The 23,745-nt window shown below is 36.6% G+C and overlaps 1 protein-coding gene across 1 annotated transcript; it reads right to left on the bottom strand.

Annotated features, from left to right (window-relative positions):
- Window positions 1-433: 433 nt before the first annotated feature.
- LOC137281892 (importin subunit alpha-4-like) lies at window positions 434-23,742 on the bottom strand. Its single transcript, XM_067813595.1, has 14 exons — window positions 23,564-23,742; window positions 19,193-19,237; window positions 16,122-16,285; window positions 14,536-14,631; window positions 14,247-14,332; window positions 13,283-13,369; window positions 11,289-11,503; window positions 10,591-10,722; window positions 9,737-9,865; window positions 9,248-9,352; window positions 8,511-8,582; window positions 7,641-7,803; window positions 7,222-7,313; window positions 434-6,335 (listed from the first exon to the last, which is right to left on the bottom strand). Exons 1-14 carry the CDS (start codon window positions 23,627-23,629, stop codon window positions 6,243-6,245), a joined length of 1,545 nt encoding a protein of 514 aa, XP_067669696.1. The 5' UTR covers window positions 23,630-23,742; the 3' UTR covers window positions 434-6,242.
- Window positions 23,743-23,745: the final 3 nt, after the last annotated feature.

The following is a 23,745-nucleotide window of genomic DNA, read 5'->3' as shown; positions in this document are numbered from 1 at the left end:
GTTATTGCGTAGTTTGATTTTACTATTTTGATATACAATAAATGTAGTATGAGTGTTTTGTCTTTTCTGGATTCACCGAGGAGTAAACTGTGTGAAATATGCTTCACTGAGTAATCTTTTTTTTTTCATTTCCATAGGAATTGTTTCCTTTTTCGATGTTTGAATCAAAACAAGAACAAACGTTAATTGTTTCAAGGGGTTTGATACTACTAGTTACCCATGATAGCTGCGTGCTGAAAAAGTATAAACTGTCCATAAACATGCTGTAGTTTGGGAATTTTTTTTTTTCTTGAAATGACTTGACTTGGGTTTCTCTGAATTGTGCAGTTTCATTGAGAATGACTGTTCAATTGATCGGCTGGGAAGAGTGGATCTTCAAGAACTGCTCCAAACGAACCCTGCATAGGCAGATTTTCAAACAAGGAAACAAATATTTATTTCTTCATACTTGATTTTTATTTTCAAGTTAAACATGTACAAGGATGCCTTTGCAACTATCATTCGAACGTAGCTATGGCAACCACTTTTGAAAACAAAAATCAACATGGTTCAATAATTACAAAGCAGACAAGTCCTGGAGAGTTTTCAGTAGGTGAACCTGAATATTCAGACAAAGAGAAACTAAAACTTGAAGCACCATGCTTCGTCATGTACTGTATCCCCAAAGCCTGAATAATTCAGGCTATGATAAGGTGAACCTAAGGTATTTTTGCATATACACAACAACATGGGCTCATCCAGGCTTGGCTGTGTCTTAAACAGCCTCAATTGCAAGGGGAATCTTCATGTTGACTTGGGATAACCCTCTACTGTCAGCAACCCATCTACCATTAACCCTTGCAGCTTCAACTGGTCTCAGATAGGGCCAGTTCCATCATAACACAGCATCATAGTCAAATATTTTTACCTTGCGCGGTCGATCAACTGATCTTTAATGCAACCATTTGATTAACCTTAAGGATAACATTAGTTTGTCACAGGACAAATACATAATATATATTGTCAATAATTATGACTGCAGTTATGGTATAGAGACTTGGGATTGCACAATATTGTGGATCGGACATGAAACATGGGATATTATTTTTACCTCACATGACCAATCTAGGGCAAGTTTTCACGAAGAGGTTAATGAGGAAACGGGTCCATTAACAGCATTTTAAATAAGTCTTTGAATATATTCAGTCAGCAAGTCAACAATAGATTCCCCTGGCACATGAATAGCAATAGCATCATAATACACATTGGACCATTTCAATGTATTTCTTTTAAATAAAATATTAAGGCAGTGAGTTTTCAACTTTTTCTGCATAACAATTCAGTATAAAAGATTAACTGTTTAGAACAGCTCACGAAATACACAAAATTGGTAGCATTTATTTTTACAAGTTTAAAACTATATATGCTTTGAGCTGGTGCCCTCCCACAAAAAGACCCCCAAAGTTTGAGAATGTGCCTCTGGTGTTTTGATCGTGCTTGGACACTTGTGGCAGCAAGCTGCTTCTACATCTGTCTGTGCCATATTGGAGCTTCAGCCAAAGCCTCACAGAGATCTCACACAAACTAAGCATAAAACGGCTTTCCTATTTCTGGCACTATTCCTATTATCTGTTGATGTTTGGAAGACTAATTTCAATATATTCCCTAAACCATCAAAAATATAAATTTTCAAAAAATAGAGAGAACTATTTCAATTTTCAATAATTTCATTGTTGAAGCTTGATCATATGTTTCTGTTCATAGAGATTTGTAAAACAATACTTATGAGGTTAGTAATCTCAATTTAACAGTTATTCAGAAAAAAACAATGATTTTAACATTAAAATAATGTTAGGTTTGGCTGGGAACTCAACATAATGACACAGTAGCAGCTGTTCTGGCTAGGCAAGCGTCTCATTTCAGAAATGATCCAATGGCAATCACCAGAAGAGGTCAAGTTGAATCACTATCAGTATAATGGACTTGTTAAAACATGTTATGCATAACAGGGTAGCCAATCTCAAAATAAGGTGAGACTAGCCAAAACAACCTATCCTTAATTATCTTGCTGGCATCTACTTGGGATAAAGCTCCCATATCTTAATCTCATTTCTCTGTAAAATAATTTGTTTGAGAAGATGAGATATGTTTACATCAACCTCATATGAACTTGCCTTATTGAAAATCACTGCATGACCAAATCGATATGCTTTAGCAGTAACTGAAACATGATCCTTGTTCACCGGAGAGTGGATTATTCCTTCACCTGAATTCCTTATATTAGTTTACTTTTTCCTCCATTTAACACTGCACTCTGCTTCCACCATATTGACAGCAGTCTGAAAATTAACAAAATCTGCAAGTGACACCCAAGTGATTGATGCTGTGAGCAATGACAAACACCACTGGAGTAGGCTTGTGTGTAATCCACTAAGGCACCAAGCCTGAACACACAATCTGCTTGCTCTCCCATGTCAGTCATTAACAGAATCCAAGGAAACTGACCAAAAAGTCATTTAGAAAAAAAAAACAACCCAAATCAATCAAAGCACATCCATTTGGTCATGTCAACTATTTCACATAACATTAGCAAAATATTAAATAAAAACTAAATGTGTAAATATCCTGGTCCTTTGGCTTGCCAGATATCTTAAGTACATTTACACAATCATTTTGATTATTGTTTTAAATATAATATTGATTCAGTTTTACTGAAACTTCCCTTCACATGCCAGCCCTGACGTTAAGGATAGGTCTCATACTACCTGGCATATATTATGAAAGAGGACAAGTGACACAACAGCACACAATGTACAAGGCATATTCACAACGTGAAAATAAGACTTTGTGTACAGAACATGCCATATTCTACCCTTCAAATTGTGTCCTCCTCTGTCGTATTTCTGGACAACTCATGGTATTCATTGTTCCCATCATATTTACACTGGAAAGTGACTCAACAAATCTTGTCGTATAACAATTTTCAAAAAACACACCTTTCCTATTGCTCATTTTCACTGTGTAATACGGTCGGTCAATATCACTCGCCTTGTAATGCAATCATATATCACTTTGTAAATAGAGGCCAGGGATTTATCTAGACCTGCAAAGAGGTCAACATTCAGCCCCAGGTATGAAGCAACTGTCAATTTAAAGTCCAAAAACAGGAACACTGATATTGCCAGGATACACAGTAATATTACTAAGTACAATGATAACTAGTTGTATTTTGTTAACAGAGGTATTTTTCAACTGCTGACATAACCAATACCATTTTTGCACTGAATGAAATACTTAATATCTTTGTACATTTCAGAAATATATGACTTTTAAACTCCTATTTTTTTAACAAACATGACCTTTCCCCATTTTGGCTGCAAAGAGGAGTCAGTGTGAAATCCTCGACAAATCCCTGGACCAAGTGAAGAAATGCACTAATAATATAACAACCGTTCTTAATGCATTAGTTGAATAAACTCCATGTAAGACAAAAGACAGCCAATCTACTATATGTTCTCATAACTCAAGGTTCTTATTTTTACAGTTAGCACACCTAAAGAACCCTGAAAATGGGTGGCATTCATATTGATATTGCAAGGTCCCACACCTTCCATTATAGTGTGGTTAGACCAAACAAAACCAATGAAGCACTTAAATGTTTTTAGGTTGTGACCATATGTTTAACATCTAAACACTCCTCAGACACCTTAAAAAGTACTCTAAAAGAAAAGGTATTTTCTTAAAAATAAATCCTCTTGCCCAAAACAGTGATAAGTTCGATACATCTACTTGATTAAGTATGCAGAAATATAGCTATCAATTAACTAATACCCACAAAGCATAATGAAAGCCTCCGTAGAATTTTCCACATTCGTGTGAACCTATGTATGATCAAAAGATACAATTGGCATTTTCTTTTTCCTTTTCAGTGTCTGTACATATCTGCTGCAGCTGTTGCTGAAGGAAATATATTTCATTCTCAACAAAACCACAATGTACTTGTTGCACCATCTTCACAACATCAGTTTGTGAAGCTGATCAAACTGCCATTAGGGACATGGGACAAGCCACTTCAACGGAGGACCTTGCTTCAGAGGTCATGGCCACATCCTGAGACTGTATCCCATCATTATAACACATCAGCAGTCAGATACTCAGTTTTAATTTATCTGTAAAACCACCTTAGTTGAACTAAAACCATAGAACAGTGCCATACTGTTACTTCCTACTAGCTAAGTCTTGTCACAGACAAATTGTTTGTATCATTTATAAATAAAAGCATACCATTATTTGCAATGTTTGGTCAACAAGACCCTTACACTGACAACTGTAGGCATTTGCACCAAATATGACAACAAATGCAAGTGAACATCTTACAAGGATTAAATAAAAAGATAATTATTAGCCTGCCATCTGCCTCATACTTGCATGTGATACTTATTACTATCCTGTTTGTAATTGAGGGTTCACCCTAACAATTACAAAGGCTCAGATTGTCATTCCATTACATCCTGTGACCCTGCTTTCTGTTTCATCTTCAGAAGCGTATCACAGCATCTTCATCTTCACATCATTACTGAATATACAAATGCTTTTCATCTCTTTATGAGGATCATTACACTTTCCCACCCAAAAAGACATTTCAATTAACAGCAGTTATATTTCCTCCGTCAATTTTTTAAAAAACCAAAGAGTTTCTATTAAGTGGGTAACAGGGTATACTGGTCTTTGGTTTTCATCCAAATAAAAATCAACAACTACACCCCTAAAAACAAACATGAATTAATATTTCACAATTAACAGGAACCACTTTACAAAACAACATAACAGGTGCTTATTTTTATTCACATATCAAACTAATTCTCAAAAAATCTCAATGTCCAAAACCATGGCTGCAAACAAAATAGCTTTTTGTGTGTAATGGAAGCCCTCAATAGCTTGAAATGCAGGTCCAACTACCTTTCAACTTAGCTTTGATTTCAACCATGTGGCTGTTGGTATCAACAAAATTGGAATGATATGTTCTTGTCAAAATAATGTGGAAACCTGACAGAAAAACAACATCAAGTAATTGAATACAAGTAATTTGGTAGAAAAATGAATGAACTTTAACACTTCCAATTTAGAAAAGTCCTAAGGCACAATGCAATTTCATAAGTTAATACTTTGTCACAAATGGGCATCACTGAAAAACAAAATATCCAGACTATGAACTAAATAAAAGACATAGTGGAAATGGAACAAGACACACCTACAAAGATAGAGACAATACCTAGAGTACTTTTAAATAAACAACAGATCAAATCAGTTGATTAAAATTTGATTCCAGTAGGATTCAACTTCTCCCGATACAAACTGTCCTCAAATGTGCAGTGGAAGCATCGTCATGACGACATCAGCAACTGTGGACATACTTTAAAACATAGGCTCAGTGCACTGAGGCAGAACTACAAGAAGGAAATGTGTCGCTTCAAGAAATATCCTAAAACCTAACATAGGCTCCAACAGTTCAGTCACAGAATATGCTTCTCGTTTGTCTTGCATACCATCGACAGTTTCCACACTGCAGAGAAAAGGTTCCAACATTGAGATACAATAGCATTGAGCAAAATTGTCCATGGTTGTCAATTACTGCCAAAATGTCTCCAAACTTAATTGGCACACTACAAGGTCCTTCAGTTCAGGTTTGACAAGCTAAGCCTGGTGGAAGCTTGTTACATCTCGTGAATGTGTATGTAAGGTAGGCAGTCTTAGGTTGAATTCAAATATTCTGTAGGTATCATTATCAGTGATCATCTTAATATTTTCATCTCAAGTCCAGGATGAATACCTAAGCAGTTTCTTCACTGCTGTAGTTTGTAGGGACCACGAACAATTTCTTGTCATGCATGCAATTCATGCCTCGAAAATATCTCCCCTGTGAAATCAGTTTTCCTTCACTCATATTTCTAAGGGAATTCAAATAGATTTAGAGTTTCCATCGGAGTCACCAGATTCCAGATGGGCTCATTGGAATTTCCGGGCACATATGCCTGCACATCTTTGACCTCATTCCCGCACTGGCGACTTAATCTTGGGGCACTGATGAGATGGAAACAGAAGATTTCTTCATCCACATCACTTACACTGGGTCAAGCAAGTTTTCGAATGCCAGGGTGAAACGTTTGTCTGCTGGCAAGGATCTCCAACTTGGAACAGCCGTGGCACAGATGGTGCCACAACTTCTAATATGGCAACAATTTAATTAGTGTCCTCAGCTGTGGTCAAAACTTGAATCCTTCCGATGGAATCTGGGCATTGGGGTCGAACTGGTATCCTTCATTTGATGCTTGTGGGAGTAAAGCCTCTTCTTCGATCTATAACATATACAGTAATGTAAGAGTTTGCAGAAATGAAAGCCATATTCTCAAATAAGATATAAGATTAGATATTATTCATTGACAAAATTCAAGGAAAGATACTGCCTTGAATCAGCATTATGGAGATGTGTTTGTTGCATAATGCTGCACTGAGCAATACACCAAACACCTGTTAATGTCAGCTGGAAGCACCAAACACTTGTTAATGTCAGCTGGACACACCGAAAACCTGTAAATGTTAGCTGAACAAACCCAACACCTGCAAATGTTAGCTGGGCACATGAAACACCTGTAAATGACAGCTCAACACACCAAACACCTGTGTCTGAGAAGGTTGGTTTGTTTAAGACCGCACACAGCAAAATTCCTGCTATATGGCTGTGGTCTGTTACCTATAGAGCCTGCACCAGACAATGCAGTGATCAACATCATGAGTATAGATATGCACAACTAGGATACAATGCCATGAGTAAACAAAGTCCACAAGCCTAACCACCCAATCCTGTTAGTCACCAGTTACAACAAGTAAGGGATACAGAAACCATCACTGAACCAGATCTTCACTGGTCAGATTGAGAAGGCCAAACATATTAGCAGATCCATTTCTGTGACTGAGATGGCTTCAGTGAAGCACAATCACGTGTCAATGCCAGGACACAATAATCAGATCAGCTTTCTTTGCACAACACTTAGCAAAGCAACAGCCATTCATGTCAGATGAATAAAATCATTCGACTAGACAATCTGGTGTTTGCCATAACGAGCAATGATCCATACTAACAATGGTGCAATGGCACATCGATCAAGTCTCAAAGCAACCCAATCCAAATATTTGTCTCTTGCAGCCTGTCAAACTCTGAGCACATGCAAAATGTATACTTACATCACCAGAAAAGTAGTGATCAATAATTTCATAGGCAAGTTTGTAAATTTCTTCATTTTCATGATTCTGTAGACTTTCAATTTTGTCTAAGCCTGAAACGTAAAGATTCCATATTAATTTTCCTGGAACAAAAACATCATAGTAAACAAGTAATGAAGCATTTCAAACAGAACTTAAAATATCATTTACAAATCTGACCACAAGCTGCTGAAGTTCTCCAATTGGCGCTTTTCTTTCAAATCAACACAATCATTACAGAATTTCATAAAACAGCAAATTACAGAAACATTATACTTATGTTGTCACGCAAAGTAAATGAAACCAGTTAACAATTGCCACTTTATTTTCAGATCTCATACAGACAGCATAAATAAATCTTTATGAAGGGAGATCACTCTCAATCCACTAAGTGTCTTTACCACCACATTCTTCTATCATCTGGTTGATTGATTCCAAGTCATCGCCTGCCATCTTCAGGATGTTGTTGATACCATCAAGGACAACATTGACAACTTGTGTGTCCTTGACCCCAAGAAGATTACAGAAGGGTGGTATAACGCCTTGTTGTACTACATATGATACCTGACGAAGAAGAAACATCAGTATCAAAACATAAACAAACAAGGCATGAACTACAACCTGGGTGAGTGAGTTGAGTGAGTTTTCCGCTGCACTCGGCATCAATCTGTGCAGTTGGAAACTGATGACATGCATCAACCAAGTCTGACCACAAGATAATGTTAGTCGCCTCTTGTGACAAGCAAAGTCGCCTTTTATGGCAAGCATGGGTTGCTGAAGGCCTATTCTACTCCGGACTTTCACAGGTTGGGTGTCACTGAACAATGCAATCTTAATGCTTAGCAAATGTCAGGTATGGGAGTTACAATCACCTTAGTTTTAAGACTGACTTGTACAACAGCATTCTGCATAACAAAACGTAATCATTCCAAATGAAATCTTAATGCCAAAATGTTCACATGAAATACCAATCCTGCACTATAACTGACATTAAATTTACATAATTAAATTTTCAAGAGGTTCCACAAACAAAACATGGACAGCAGAACACAATTAGGACAGGACTCTCCAAAATTTTAAAGACAAACTTCCAGCCATATGTCTGAACCCGATAACCTCTAGATACTACATGCATCAACAAGGTCGGTGAGCCTGACCGTCTGACCACCTTACTGTGGGACCCAGTCGCCTCTGTTGCCAAGCTACAGGCCTACCCTGATTACCACAGGGGCTGCTGCTGCTGCTGCTGCTGCTGCTGCTGAAAGACTCACCTGTTCTTTCCTACCACTTATTGTTAAATTGCTTATTGCCCATGCTGCTTCCTTCTGAGTCTGAAATTCACCCTGAAATAAAAAGCATGTAAACAACTTAATTATATTCTGGTTACAGCAAATAATGTACACATTTCCTTTATTTTCTGATTCTTTATATCTATATAGACTCACTTTAAGCATTCACTATATGCCATGTACATATATGTGGTTGCATCAAACAAGCATGTGCAAATATCATGCTTGTCTACAGATGTGTTTTAGAGTCAAAAGAATTCGCCAATTTTCATTGAGTTTCGCGATTTATTGAGCTCATGACAATATTCTTTTTAATATTACAAATGTGTTTTACAATTCATCAGTTTATGTGTAAACAGTACCTTTAAACACGATCAAATATTTTGCAAAATCTAATTAGGATCATCTTACTGAAAAAGGTGACTAGATTTACACTTGTGAATCTGAGCTTTTGATCATTTTCAATACTACATTGGTGCTAGTTGACCTAGAATGCACCTAGAAACAATATTTCAGCACTACAAAACATTCACCTATTTGCAAGCGTAAAGCCCAACTTGGCTTACATCCAACATGTTTATCATCCTAGAGAAATACTGAGTTCAGTTATGACACCGAGCTAATCAGGCTGACTCTGAGAATGACCCTACAATCATGGAATAATGGTTTGAGATGAGGGGCAAAGTGGTCCCTGAGCAGTGAGACTCAACATTTCTTACCCTGTTTAAATGGTGGATGATCAGGGGTATGAGCCCTGCATCTATCACTGCCTGCACCTGTTGCTGGTTTCCTGCTGTGATATTTGACAAGAACCAGACAGCTTCCTGCAATACACACAAAATGGGTTTAGACAACTGTGTATAAACACACATAATCATCAAGTTTTACAAACTGTGTACAAACAGAAAAAGCATCACATTTATACAGATATTTTCAAGAACCAGTCTTAGCATATTCCATAGTATTTACTGGTAGGATATAAATATCACAACCAGTACCTTTTTGAAGTAAAATAACTTTGCTGACTTTTGAAAACAAATTATTCAGGCTTGTAAACAAACTGATATTATGAAATCAAGAAATAAACATACTGTATCAGGATACTGATTGTATCAGTCCCACTGTAATGTTACAGTTCTAGCAACCCACAGTGTTTACATATGTACAACTACTTGCACAGTTTCACGCATCTTTTTGTGACCTCTTACCTTGTTTATTTTTTCTTTCGGATGTGACAAAAGTGATGGAAAGTGTGTCAGTGCATCACAATTTAGCACCACTTGTGTTTGTTCATCTGTACCGGTGACAATGTTACCCACAGCCCTCAATGCTGCAGTCTGTCAATGTAAAACATCACTGTCAACGCCACACTTCTTGCTCACCATGCACCAATATTAGGGCCTGGTAATAAAATTAAAACTAGCCAGATAGTGTTTATTGGCAACAATATCCCAAGGGTAAAGCTGGTAAAGTTTTAAACATTTCATGCTGTATGTAACACAAACAGTAGCAGATGCTCCAGGTCAATTACATATCAGTATTTATTCATGGACTAGTAATACCAAGAGGTTCCTACTGCACAGTTCGATGCATGTCTCATCTGAACACATGTATCACTAGTGTTGGGAATCGGTTGAAATATCACAACTGACTTCATTAACAACATACAAACATAAGTAAATTTGGTTAGCATCATTTTTCAGATTTTCCTATCCAGGTTATTATTGCAAATATGTATAACATGATGCAAATTGCTACTTCGTATCATGAACATAAACTTCCTGAAGTCTTCAAGAAATATTCAGTCACGACGTTTCATGTAGTGAAGTGAGTTTTCTAAGAAAAGAAAAACCCTTTTCAGGCCCTGACAACTTCAATAATATCTTCCATCATCAAGTGTTTCAAACACTGAAACAGAGGTTCCAATATTGTTTGCGTTCGATGAGAACATGACATCAATTGCTTGGTCATATCATCACTGCCACCAATGTTCAATCATTTCAATTAATGGGAACACCACTATAAATGACAAACTAAAAGAGGTTCCCACTGCACATCTCACCTGAACTTTAACATCCTGATGACTTAGCAGCGGTACAAGAAAAGGAACAACCCCCGAGTCTATAACCATCTGAATCTGGTCATTGCCACCATCTGTCAAATATGACAATGCCCATACTGTGTCCACCAGAATCTGAAACAAATAGGAAATATAGACAAAAGGTTGACAGGAGCTGAACCACAAAATTCTCATTTGTGACTTACTCAGTCGTATTGTACAGGACCACTTTTGACATGATCCTTTGATAGCCCTCTCAATCCTGAGGTTCTCAGGTGACATAATTTTAAACCAAATTATGTTAGGGTAAAATCTAGTGAATATAAAGCTGCTCATCCAAGAAACATTAATGTTCAAAATAGCAAATCTACTTGTACAGTATTTAAATGTCTTCAGTTTTTTCTTATCATGGAAATTCTAAGGACATATTCAAAAGAAAAATTCAGTGAAACCTGTGCCAATAATGTCTACAGTTAAACGCCTGAACAGGAGTCTTCATATCATTTTTAGTAAATCTGAGTGTCATTATATGGATAATTTGCTCCACTAGCTTCATCCAACACAAAATGATTAACTTAGGCCTCAGACTGCTGGTAAAAGTTGCAACTGGTTCCCTCCAGCTTCAGAAAATACCATAAAAATGTTATCTGAGACATAATGTTGAAGATATCATTATGGGGCTACAAGTAGAGTGCACTTACATTTACGTCTGTATGGTGAATTAGCTGACAGAGTGCAGGGAGAATCTCTTGAATGGTGTCTACGGGTGGTGGTGGCTCCTTGTTTCTACACAAGTTGACTATGACCCAGGCAACGTTGCGCAGGAAGGGGAGAGGGATATTTGGATTGATGAACTCAAGCAGAGGGGCAACAGCCCCTAAACTTATGACATAGTCTCTGCACTGGGGACCATCGCCTGCAACAGGACAAGAAATGTTAACACTGTGATAAACAATAATTAAATGAATGGGTCGGGAGAAGATGGTGATAACCCACAAATTCCTACTTTCGAGATAATTGCTTTTCAAAGTTTAGTCATTCATGAAAAACATAAGTGTGACTTTTGAAATACAATAAAAATATGTTGTATTTATTTATACTTCTGGTAGTGAGCAAATAAAGATGCAACATGATTCGTTCGCAGGAAATTGTGTTTTTATGTACTCGAAGATACCTACTGTAAACATTTTGTGTTGGTTATCAGTTTTATGTCAAAATGAGCTTGTCATACTCTTGCACAAGGATCGATATTTCTGTTTGCGTTAACCCACATCATTGTGTTTCGTGATCACTGTTTAACTGTTGGCAGGATTATATCGAAATGTATTAGACTTGACAATATGCATCGTGACGTCCTTGAAGAAAATTAATGTAGTGTCAAAAAATTGGTTCACAAATTTAGTAACGTGTAACTCCACTGTTGTCGTTGATGCAGACCTGACAGCGATGATGCATAGACACTAAGCGATGGAAGAAAGCTTGGGGAATGTTGTTCCACATCTGATCCAACATTCAGCTAACATTAATGGCTGACTTTTGGGGCCATGACGTAGGCAAAATTTATACTGAAATTAACATGCTTTCCACCAGATTTAGAGTCTAGAGAATAATCTACTGGTCTTCATTTTTCAATATCAAGTGTCAAAAACATGCAAAAAGAAAAGTTCATTGTGCACAAAGTGCACATGCCACACACAATGTGTGAGATCAAATTTCATGAAAAGTGCTAAGGTACGTTTGTTTCGTGTTATTTAGTCTGTGTAACAAAATATTAATCAAAAAGTCTGAGATTACTGTATCTGTAATTTTGTAAGATGTGAGTGTAGAGTGAAATCCCTCAAAATGTGACATTTTTGACATATTTGTACCAAAACGATAACCCATCATTTTGTTGTATATCTCAGCTTTAGTACAATCCAGATCATACAAATTTCTAAGTAATGTGTTTCTCGGTGCATAGAACCTGCTTAGTCATAAAAGAAGAATTTTCATGAAAGAATTGGATGGATTGTGGAATATCAAAATTCATCAACCGATCAGTTTGGCAAGAACATGATAACCCACTTGAAATAATGAAAGAGTGTATAAGTAAGCATTTTAAACACTTAAATGTCAAGAAATGTTACAATCAGTTCCTTCAGAAGTTTCTTCATTGTTAGGATCATGGGTTCATTCAACACCTCTGCTCTGGATGGAGATTACTCTCAAAACATCACCACTAGACATCACTTGTCCTGCCAGGATTTTGTGGTTTGTCATGTACTTGCCAAAAGGGAACCACATGCGTGTGGCTTATACTAAGTATGGACATGATGCAACTCTGCACGCTGCCAAGTTAGGGGAGATAACTCATGCTCATATAGCAATACTGGACCTTGAAGACCACTAAATACAATTATCTGGAAAAAGCATCCCTTCAAATAATAGACTTGCTTTGCTCTGTTTTGTGCTGATTACTGGTTTTGTGCTGATATGACACATGGTATATGATTCACACTATAATTACTGAACAGTTGGTTTCTTTGTACTTATCCAAAACTGAGACGCTAACATTTAAGTTTTCAGAAGTAATGAAATAACTCTCTATATTCTGCTGCCAAAATGCATTTGTGGTACTAATGACATGATAATCTTCACACAATATCATGAACTATGCCACAATAAAACTTTAAAGCAATGCAGTCATATGAGGTACCTATAATATTTCCTAAAGCCCAGACAGCCTGTTCACAAACATTTTGATGCTGACTGTGAAGGAGACGAAGAAACAGCGGCACTGCTCCTGAAATTATAAACAGCAGTTAAGTATTAATACAATGAATAGAATTTTCACACACACACACACACACACACACACACAATTATACGTCTTACTTACAAGGTTGATAACTAATGTAAGGGACTGTTCATGAATTATGGCTTGTGGGATTTAAACAATAAGACGACAAAGTCATCAATATTCCCCCAGCCAGTAAAATACTCTTCATGAATTTGTCTACTTATTTATGATAACTGTATGTCAATGTTTTAGCGTGCATGTGGCAGAGTGGAAGGAGAGCATTGTAAAGTTTTACAGTTCTGCTCCGGAAATGAACACTACCACCAATTTCAGTCACAGTCTAAGTCAAACTCGTTGTCATGGAAACAACAACAAATAAAAGTAATGCTCAGGTGCAACTTCCTAAAGGCAAATCTAGGGATCATGGTGAACATGGCAAAAATGTGTATCAGGTTTCATAAAGTCAAAGTTTGGGAGATCTGCACCAGACAAGATGACATCCTCATAGTCAGTTTCAGTCGTTTCCTTGGAAAATTGTATCTCCCAAAAGGCACATGTAAGGATCATGCTTGACACGTGTACTAAGATTTGTTAAGCTTTCATGAATAGTTTAGGAGATATGCTTCTGACAAAGCATGACGAATGTACTGCTAGACGGACAGAACTCGTTCCTATATGCCTCCGTGACTTTGGTGTTGTGGCGAATAAAAAACAAAGTCTTTAACATCAAGAGTTTGCTCTAGCTATATGAGACGTGATGCCTTACCCAAATCAGCTAGTTTGACAATCAGCACATTTGTTGATTTGTTGCTAAAAACTAACTGTAACCCAGATTTTCACAGGGTATTTCAAACTAGAAGTAGTGTCCCAAAACACATACCTGCTCCAACCACTGCCTGTGTTTGCTGCGATGTTCCGGAGGCGATGTTAGTCAATGCCCATGCAGCCTCAAACTGTAGAGAAGGACTGAAAGAAAAATCAGTTTCCAATATCAAATTATGCTGTAAAAATTAATGATATGCCAACAAAAACACAACTGATTTGAAAATTTATTAAAAAATTGTATTTCAACTTTTAGATTGTTAGTTTACATTATGCCTTCAATGACCTATGCCATAAACAGAATGACATCCATTACAAACATTGAGACAATTAATGAGAGCACTTACTTGTCATCTTTTAGCAAACAGTCTACTAGAATAGGCAAGATTCCAGAGGCTATCAAATCATCAATAGGAGGGTTTCGATCACTTGAGAGAAGTTTTCTGGAAAACAATGAAAGACATCACAGACTGAAAAACACAGATAAGAAAAAAGCACCTGACTAAACAGCAACCAGTATTGGCCACCAGCATGGCAATGTCCCTTGTCCCTAAAGAATGAAATATTTATAACACATTTAATACTTTTTATATCTTGGTCACATACATGATGCCTGAAATGACATACATGAAGACACTAGGTGCAAGCTTTTATGAGATGTCAAGTTTACGAAAGTTTGAAAACTGACCAATACATTGTGAAGATACGTTGTCAAGTCAGATATGTCATGTCAGTAGCAAACAGATTTTGTCCAAATCCTCCATTGCCATTGACTAATGATAATTTCCTAAAATATCTTGTTAGGTTTACTATACAGAACACCAAAATGCAAACATACGGCACAAGTCTTTGAATGATAGTGGTGGAATAACATATCAATACTTGTCAATTCTGAGCAAGAGCAGTAAGAAGGTGGTTTCAAAAAGTAGTAATATAGCTGCAACAAATACATTATGTGGCAAACATGATACGTGCCAAGAATATTGGGTAATGAATACAAATAATTATTCATGAAAACAATAGTATAGTCAAGGGATTGGTGCACATTGTGGAACCCCCATGTTGACTGTTAATTCATAGTAGTAATAACCAGTTATCTGACATGACTCTCAAATTTGGTATGTAATAGACAAATAGTTATCGTCCACACTACCACGTGCAGCCTTAGCAAACTAACATGACTTGCACAACTGCAAGGCTCGTGCATATTCCACTCTTGTTTAACTCACTTTGAAAAAGGACATAAGGGCTCAAGTAAAACATGCTCTGTTAAAAAATTGTAAACATTAATTCACTTTTGGTTCTGGAGACCACGAATAAGAAATTGAACTCATGAAGGGCTACAGTTTGATTCACCAAATATGCTTGTGTACCATAACAGCCTTAGTTTGTACTTATCTGTTCCAACAACACTGTACTCATTCAAATTGAAAAATTATCTGGAGCACGGCAGGGATGTAGGAAATGTAGAGATGGCCTTATTACATGGACAAAAATGTCAAAACAAGGCCTTAAAAGTTCAGTTTTACATTTTGTCAAATTTGCGGTTCACATACCATATCAAAAGATAACTGAACATAACAGCCATTGCAGATTTTGCTTGCAAAGGACATTTTATCTGAAAGCCTAGACAATTCCTTGGTGTAAAGCTACAGCAGAAATATTCCCATCAGAGTTGCATCAATGGGTTTCCAAGAATGTACCATATAACTAACAATACACATGCATTCTGTATCATTCAATGTTGCGATCAAGATATATTGATATTCAACAATGTCCCAGAACTTGACTACCTAATATATTACCAGTCAGCTGTTTACAAGCAATAGGTGGTCATGACCTACTCTGACCGAGACTAAGCCAGTTCAGCATGCAAAGCTAACACCTTAACCAAATGAGACAATCAACTATTGAAGTCCTGCTGATTGATTACCTAGCAGCCTGCACAGCACTAAGTTGAACAGTTGTATCTGGACTTGAGGCATTCAACACAATTGTTTGTAGAGACTGGCTTGTAGGTTTTTCATTGTCATCAGAATCTGTACTGTCTTGAGCAGGGACGTTTCTCCGTTTTAGGACATGCTGATCTCGTTTATTCTGAAACAAGGTAATAATTATTAAACTGTCTATTAAAGACAATGTGCAGAAAGTCACTGGATGAACATTTTTAATGATTCACAACAATGCACAATATGAAAGGTTCATTTACCTATATATTAATTCCTTACAAAAGTTTCTAAACAAACCAAAAACATGCGACAAAATAAACAGAAATTTCATCTAAGTAACCCCTACTTACATCACTACCATACAAAACCCATGTACAACAGTCTTTTTTTTTTAAATTCATAATAATCAGTGAAACAATAACAGAGTAAGTTTTTGACATATATTGATCATGACAACCAGATCACAGTCTCAACCTAACCAGTCTCGTCTAAACACAGTCCATCTTAATGCTTTGAAAACAACTGATAAATTGAAGTAAAAGCAATCTTTTAACAAAAGTTCATGCTAGCAATCGCAAATAACAAATGAGTTCAAGAATTCAACAGAACACCTCTACTCAGTGCCGGTAAGCTTTACTACCTAACAAACTCTATAAACTACTCTCGCATTCGAAGAATGCACGACTTCCATTTAGAACATTGTTGGACCAATCTGTTTCTGTCTGGTGTCACTAGCTAGTTATTTAAACATGCATCAGTCACAAGTATAAACAAGTTCTTTAAACTGAGTCCTGAATATGCAACTACATACCTGTGAAGCCTGTCAACATAAAAGTGCCCTATATTGCCATGTAACTAATCTTAAATGGGACTACCCTAAATGATTTACATCCTTTCCTTGTTTATGAGCCTAGGGAACTCCCACTCATCATCAGTGCTTGATGTATGCATGCACCTTAGATGAATTATGATCTCACAGCAATGAGCGTAATGAAGCCTTATGCCTATATTAGATTGCATTGGTCTAGGTTTCTCACAGCAGATAGTCAACTCGGAGGTTTGCTAGCCATTTTCACGATCAGTCTGGCCTTGTATTAATTAATCTTCAAACAAGGTAGCGCCCGATACTTCATTATGATTGATTTATCTTAACAGAAAACAACAGCTTTCTTCTCTCAGGAATCACAAAAAAAAATTCCTATGGTTTGAGTTGGTTTGACCGTGACAGATTACAAACTTCAACATAAATCTGATGTAATCAAGACCCCATCTTAAACCACCAGGTACAGCCTTTCAGCAGCCGAAAATGTTTCTAATTCATCTTCAAAACATTACATTCTTCTGCCACGAATGGTGAAGGGTCATAAAGATAACAAAACAAACCTCACATTTGTGTGATGTGTTGCATTATTTGCAGTGTTGTGGTTTATGTTAATATACAACAAACAGATTTTCTTCTAGGAACACATTTCTATAGATAAGAATGTTTGGTACAAAATTGTAACCCCAAATCTGAGGGTCAGATCCAGCACACCCCACATAATTTAACTACATTAGTGCTACATTTTCTGGAAGATGTTGAGTCTTAAAACAGGTATACAGTGATGAGGGCTAGAAGAAAGGTCAACTTTGAAAATCATTGATAACTATAACAGGAGGAACATACCAAGTATTTCTAAAACAGTATCAGACTGGTTGACTTTGTTTTGAAAGCTGCAATGGTTTTCCTTAGGTAAAATAAAAATGTGGTAAGTGTGATAGAATGACATTCTTGACATGTGTGGTTACAGCAATACAAGATCTTTATCAGTGGTGATTGCGTTTTGTTGGATGCAGATCCTAGGCTGTCCATACCACCATTTCTATTTCTTTTTGATACAGGTATTATCAAACGCTCATAATAAGGTTTCTGTTCAACATATTAACACAAATATTCTCTACACATAAGCCTTCTTTATAAATGTCTGCATGTGAAAATGCAATAAATGACATCATGCAGCAGCATTTTTTAATGTGCTCACTGACGAATAAAACCAGGAAACTATTACATCCACCAGACAATCAGAATTTTAGGCTTGTCCACATCAACATGATTAGTGAAAATATGGTCAAAGAAAACCCTTATCAGAAACTGCATTCATATTTCTCACCGAACACTTTCCCGTTTGTGACAACCAAAGTGTCAAAATCCTGAAGTTAATACACAAGAAAATAACAGAAAATCGTATATTATTGCTCAGCGGCTCCTTTCACAAATCAGCTTTTACTAAGATTAACTTTAAGTCCGATTCTTTAACAGTGTACTTAGGTTACCACAGACTTAAGTAACCTTAGCGCAGTGTGAAAAACTGGGAGTTAAAGTTAACCTTAGTAAAGGTTGCTTTGAGAAAGGACCCCGAGATGTGTCAGTACAGTAACTACTGCAAGTTGTCATTTCAATTCCTTTTTAAAAGTAATAGCCAGAAAATAGGTCTTTACACAGGATAAACATCCAACCAACATCAAATTGCTTTTAAAGCAGATATAAAGGCAAATACTTTTAAAAGTTTTACCACATGTCAATGCAGTGGCAGAAACAATTTTAAAATCAGATGACATATAATTCACTCCACATTTTGTTACTAATACACGATACTAGCATTGCACTAATGCCACAAGCTCCTTTGAATTCATTGTTTTCTCATTTATTAACACATGATACTGTCAGCTAAGTTGATGGTAACATAAATCAATGAGTATCTCACAGATGTTCTAACTCAGCAGCTGTAGTTCGAAACAATATAACAATAACAATATTTCCAAACATTAACATGGTTGTACAAAAGAATTCATGATTATGAGAAATTAAATACATCATGGTGTTAAGTCCGACATGGTCTCATAACAAAACATTCATTCACTCTTCCACAAAAACAAGATATATATGTTGATATATTTCAAGAGCAAAAACAAACAACACCTCATTTTGTTTATCTTTCAAAATTTGTTTAAATGTTCTTAACTAACTTGGCTAACTTCCAACTCATGATCATGTGACCATACATGGAACACTCACTTTTCTCAGCTCTATGGTGACTTCAGTCCTCCGTCTTCGCATCTCCTGCAATCAACAAAACCAGGATATAAAACACATGTGGACATAACTACCATCTTGCTTCTTATTGAAGTCAATAAAACATACTTCCTGATGTACACTGTCAGTAAACATTTCAACCTTTCTACTGACATTTTCTTTGATACAACAGCATGCCTGGTTCAGTAGAACAAAGTCACAAACCTAATCATAAAATATGATACTCCTTTAAGTTGGAACTTTTCATAACGATATAAGCTCTATCCTTGGGAAAACAAAATATTTGGACTGCATGGTTACCACAGTAGATACCAGCCCAGAGGTTAAATTAATCCAAATATCAATTGTTAGGAAATGGACATCTCCTTGTATATGAGGAACTAAGTAAACATGTGAAGAGTATCTATTTTCCACAGCATTTATGTTAAACATGTTGGATGGTGCCAACATAAAGATGAAGGTTATAAGAGTGGTGAGGTATGGTACGGTTCATCAATGTTATTGATGCCATATCCCTTCATATGCTCAGAAAACTTAAGCCTATTATAGACGGAGAATCAAGGGATAGAAAAATAACAACTACTGCCACTGACACTGTTGTGTTGCAACGACTTAGTCTAGAAACCTGTATGATGACCATCAAAATATGTATCAATACTAAAGAGCACAAGCTGCATTAAAATTAAATGACATGATGTATTTTTTTAATTTAGAGGAGAGACAAGCAATTTTAATGACTGATTCAGCATTGTAAGTGACTGTTGGTGTCACTGTTCACGTGATTAAATGCCATGTTACTAGTGGTGCTGCTTAAGTTATTATTAAAGAAATGAAACTGCACTGAATCTTTTTCTCTCTTATTTGCTTTTCTGAGTCACAGGAGGATAGTAACTGCAAAATGACCCAAATAAGTGATTTGACAGGAGAGGGTGACCAAGCAAGCTTACATATATGCAAACAGCATCCTATGTTTTAGCCACCACTGGGCAATAAAGCGCTGCTAAGAGAGAGAAAACAAATGCAAAAATCTTATTTCAATATTTTCAAACTTCTGAGGTCATAATGCAATTGAACAAGACAGAAACATTTACATTTTAATCTGTTCTTAAAGTTCCAGGACTCACCATTATAACATCTGCATACATTACAATTAATTAATTAACTATATTCACCCTTGAGAATGCATTGTAAATGTAATTGAGGCATGACACACCCTTTGTTGTGTAGTGGTCAGTGTGTCTTCCTAGGGAGTGGAAGGCTTCGAGTGAGCGAGCGAGTTTAGTTTTACGCCGCACTCAGCAATATTCCAGCTATATGATGGCGGTCTGTAAATAATCGATTCTGGACCAGACACTCCAGTGATAAACAACATGAGCATCATCTGCGCAATTGGGAACTGATGACATGTCCCAACAAAGTCAGCAAAACTGACCGCCCGATCCCGTTAGTGGCCTCTTACGACAAGCATAGTCGCCTTTTGTGGCAAGCATGGGTTGCTGAAAACCTATTCTACCCCGGGACCTTCACAGGTCAGAGTGAGTGAGTGAGGTGAGTTTTGCACTGCACTCAGCAATATTCCAGCTATAAGGGTGTAAATAATTGAACCTGAACTACACAATTCAGTGATCAACAGCATAAACATTGATCGGCGCAGTTGGGAACCAATGACGTGTCAACCAAGTCAGCGAGCCTGATCACCTGATTATGTTAATCATTGTCTTAAGCATTGTCGCCTTTTATGGTAAGCATGGGTTAGTGAAGGCCTATCTACCCGACCTTCACAAAATATGGTATTTGTTGATCACTGCCTGGAGCTCGCCATTAATGGGTACATCAAGGACTGGGCTGCTCTTAGTCAGTATGTGTCTGGGTGGGGTATTCATGCTTACTACAGCATGGTATCTCAATAAGCTAGTATGACAAAACCAGCTTTAGTCTGGGCTAGTACAAGTAGCCAAACATACACATCGTCATATGAACAAAAATATTCTTAAGTGTGACGTAATTTCACCTCACCTAATATATTTTTAGCAATTTTACCAAACTGACAATAATATGCAAAGTAATGGTTTTCCCTTAATTTCTAACAACATTTACAACATTCCTTTGAGCCGTGCAGCACTATGTCATGTTGACATTACAAAAACAGATCACATCAGAGGTTTACATAAAGAAAAATGAGTGTCCAATGTGCACAAACACATGGAATGGATGCAAAGAGAAAATTGCAATAACATTTATTGTATCTATAATGCAAGGTCAGTTATGGGTACGTTATTTGATCACTGATTATTTTCAGGTTCTGAAGTAATTTTATGATAGACTTACAGTACACATTTAACTACTTTTCAGGTTTTGGCATGTTGATCACAAAAACTGTTATCAACTGATGGTTCCCTATTTCTGTACATGAAGATAAAACAGGTAACATACTCCATGTCCCAAATTAAATACATACTGCTTTCATTTTTGAAAGAAGCAATAGGAGATACTATGGGCAGTATTTCATATTATAACCATATTTCATATCATTGTCGATTCCATGTCCAATGATCCTCTGAGTTAGCGTGTTTGGTCATAGCTGATTTCAGAAATACTCCAGCAATATCAAATGAGCCTCTGTGGCAATGTTTCTTTATGTGATTTCAAAGGAGGTCTTGAAAATGACACCTGTTATTGCACACAGGGGTTCAAAAGTTTTTTTAGAAGCCACTTGCCACAGGGCAAATGACTTTAAGAAAGTAATTTGTTCTGACTTATTTTCTACTTGCCCTGATTTTTATGACATAATGATGATGGTGAAATTATGAAGGAATATAAATCAACAAGGTATTTGACATAAATATCTATGGAACTATTCACTGAAAAGTGATAACTAGGCAAGAAAGTTAACACTACTTTATTACTGTTTCAAAATTTAACAGCCATTCAAAAATCCCATCACTTGATGCCCAGGACAAGACTGTTTTCATTTTGGGCTATCAAATCATTGCATCTTACTTGTTTTAGATACTTTTCTGTTTTAAACTGCAAAAAACCTTGGATTTCATTTCATATCTACTCAAAATGTAGCTATTAAATTTTGATAAATAACCCAGTAAACATTAAGTTTATTAACATCAAGTACCATGTTGATTTATTCTTGCATAATTACAACATCATGATTATGTCACAAAGTCAGGGCAGGTGGAAAATAAGTCGGGACAAGCTAGTCTGGAAATTTATGCTAGGATTAGGAGCTTGCAAGAATGGGACTTAATAATAGAAGGCAACAACAAGCAAGTGATTGCATTCTATGGCTCCTGGTGCCATTTGCCACTGGAGTTATATATTGCCATAATTAGAGTGATGCGTGTTTGTAAACAGAATATTAAGTAAAAAGTTTTCTAACTATATTTTATGGAAGCCCTATGTTATTTGTAAAGAATCAGGTGCTGGTCACAAGGTGACAGAGTACTAACTATTTGTGATTAAATAGCCCTGAAGCAGAAATCATCAGAAGCCTTATACTCACATTACCACATAACTGCATAAATGTGACAAAGGATTATATGGTGCAAAGGGCAGATGTAAGTGTACCAGAACATTACATAATTTCTGTGGATTTTGTGATTAAGGTCACAGTTAATCTTCATATTACATAATACAGACTTGACATGAACAACAGACAAGAACCAACTCCTTATACATAAGTCAAAAACTGTACACATATTTTTGGCATACAGACATTCCATACAAATATATGCTACTTGGCTAACTGAATAGTTGAGTATATGATCCTTTTAAGCTTGAATGCTAAATACAAACACTGGGCAAGTGTTGACATGAACAGTACACTCCAAACACCTGAGGCAATCAATGAATCATGTCTGAACTTTGCATTAATAATTATCAGGCACAATCACCAATCTTTGTTGCTGTAATGCCGAGGACACACATAGTTTGTTCACTGTAGCCCATATCATTGCAGCCACGATCAGCTGTTAGTAAGGTGTCTAATTCAAATACTATCCATGATTGAAGATTAGTGAGAAAAGGACACGAAAACAATCGTTAATGACTGGTTATCATAAGGACGTAGTTCACTGTGAACGTTTCAATGAATCATTTGAGGGTCAAGCAGATGTCGATGACCTTTTTCCAGAAAAGTAATGACACAAACCATTATCAAATTACACACTTAACAAGATAAAATACTTCAGATAATCGTGACACTTCAGATGAAACACCAAAACATCATGTCTTATTGTTTTCACATTACATATAAATATACGGCGTGGTTTCTAGAAAACAGTCGAACCATGCTGTTTTCCTACTTCATGTGACCTTCTCAAAAAGCATTTCAGGCCTCACCTCTGCATCTTTTCCCTTGTTTTTGAAAAGTTGAACTCTTTGTTTAGGTATAGGGTCAGCAGACATCTTGATCAGTATACAGAATAAATGTTTCGAGTTGTTTTTGATGTCCTTTATGCTATTTCGTGTTCACTAAATATGCCGGCCGTCTTCTCATGTCCTGTCTCGTGAGGTCATCTGAG

The sequence above is a fragment of the Haliotis asinina genome, chromosome 4, assembly GCF_037392515.1.
Source record: "Haliotis asinina isolate JCU_RB_2024 chromosome 4, JCU_Hal_asi_v2, whole genome shotgun sequence".
Classification (NCBI taxonomy): Eukaryota; Metazoa; Mollusca; class Gastropoda; order Lepetellida; family Haliotidae; genus Haliotis; species Haliotis asinina.
This window is presented reverse-complemented; position numbering and strand designations above follow the sequence as displayed.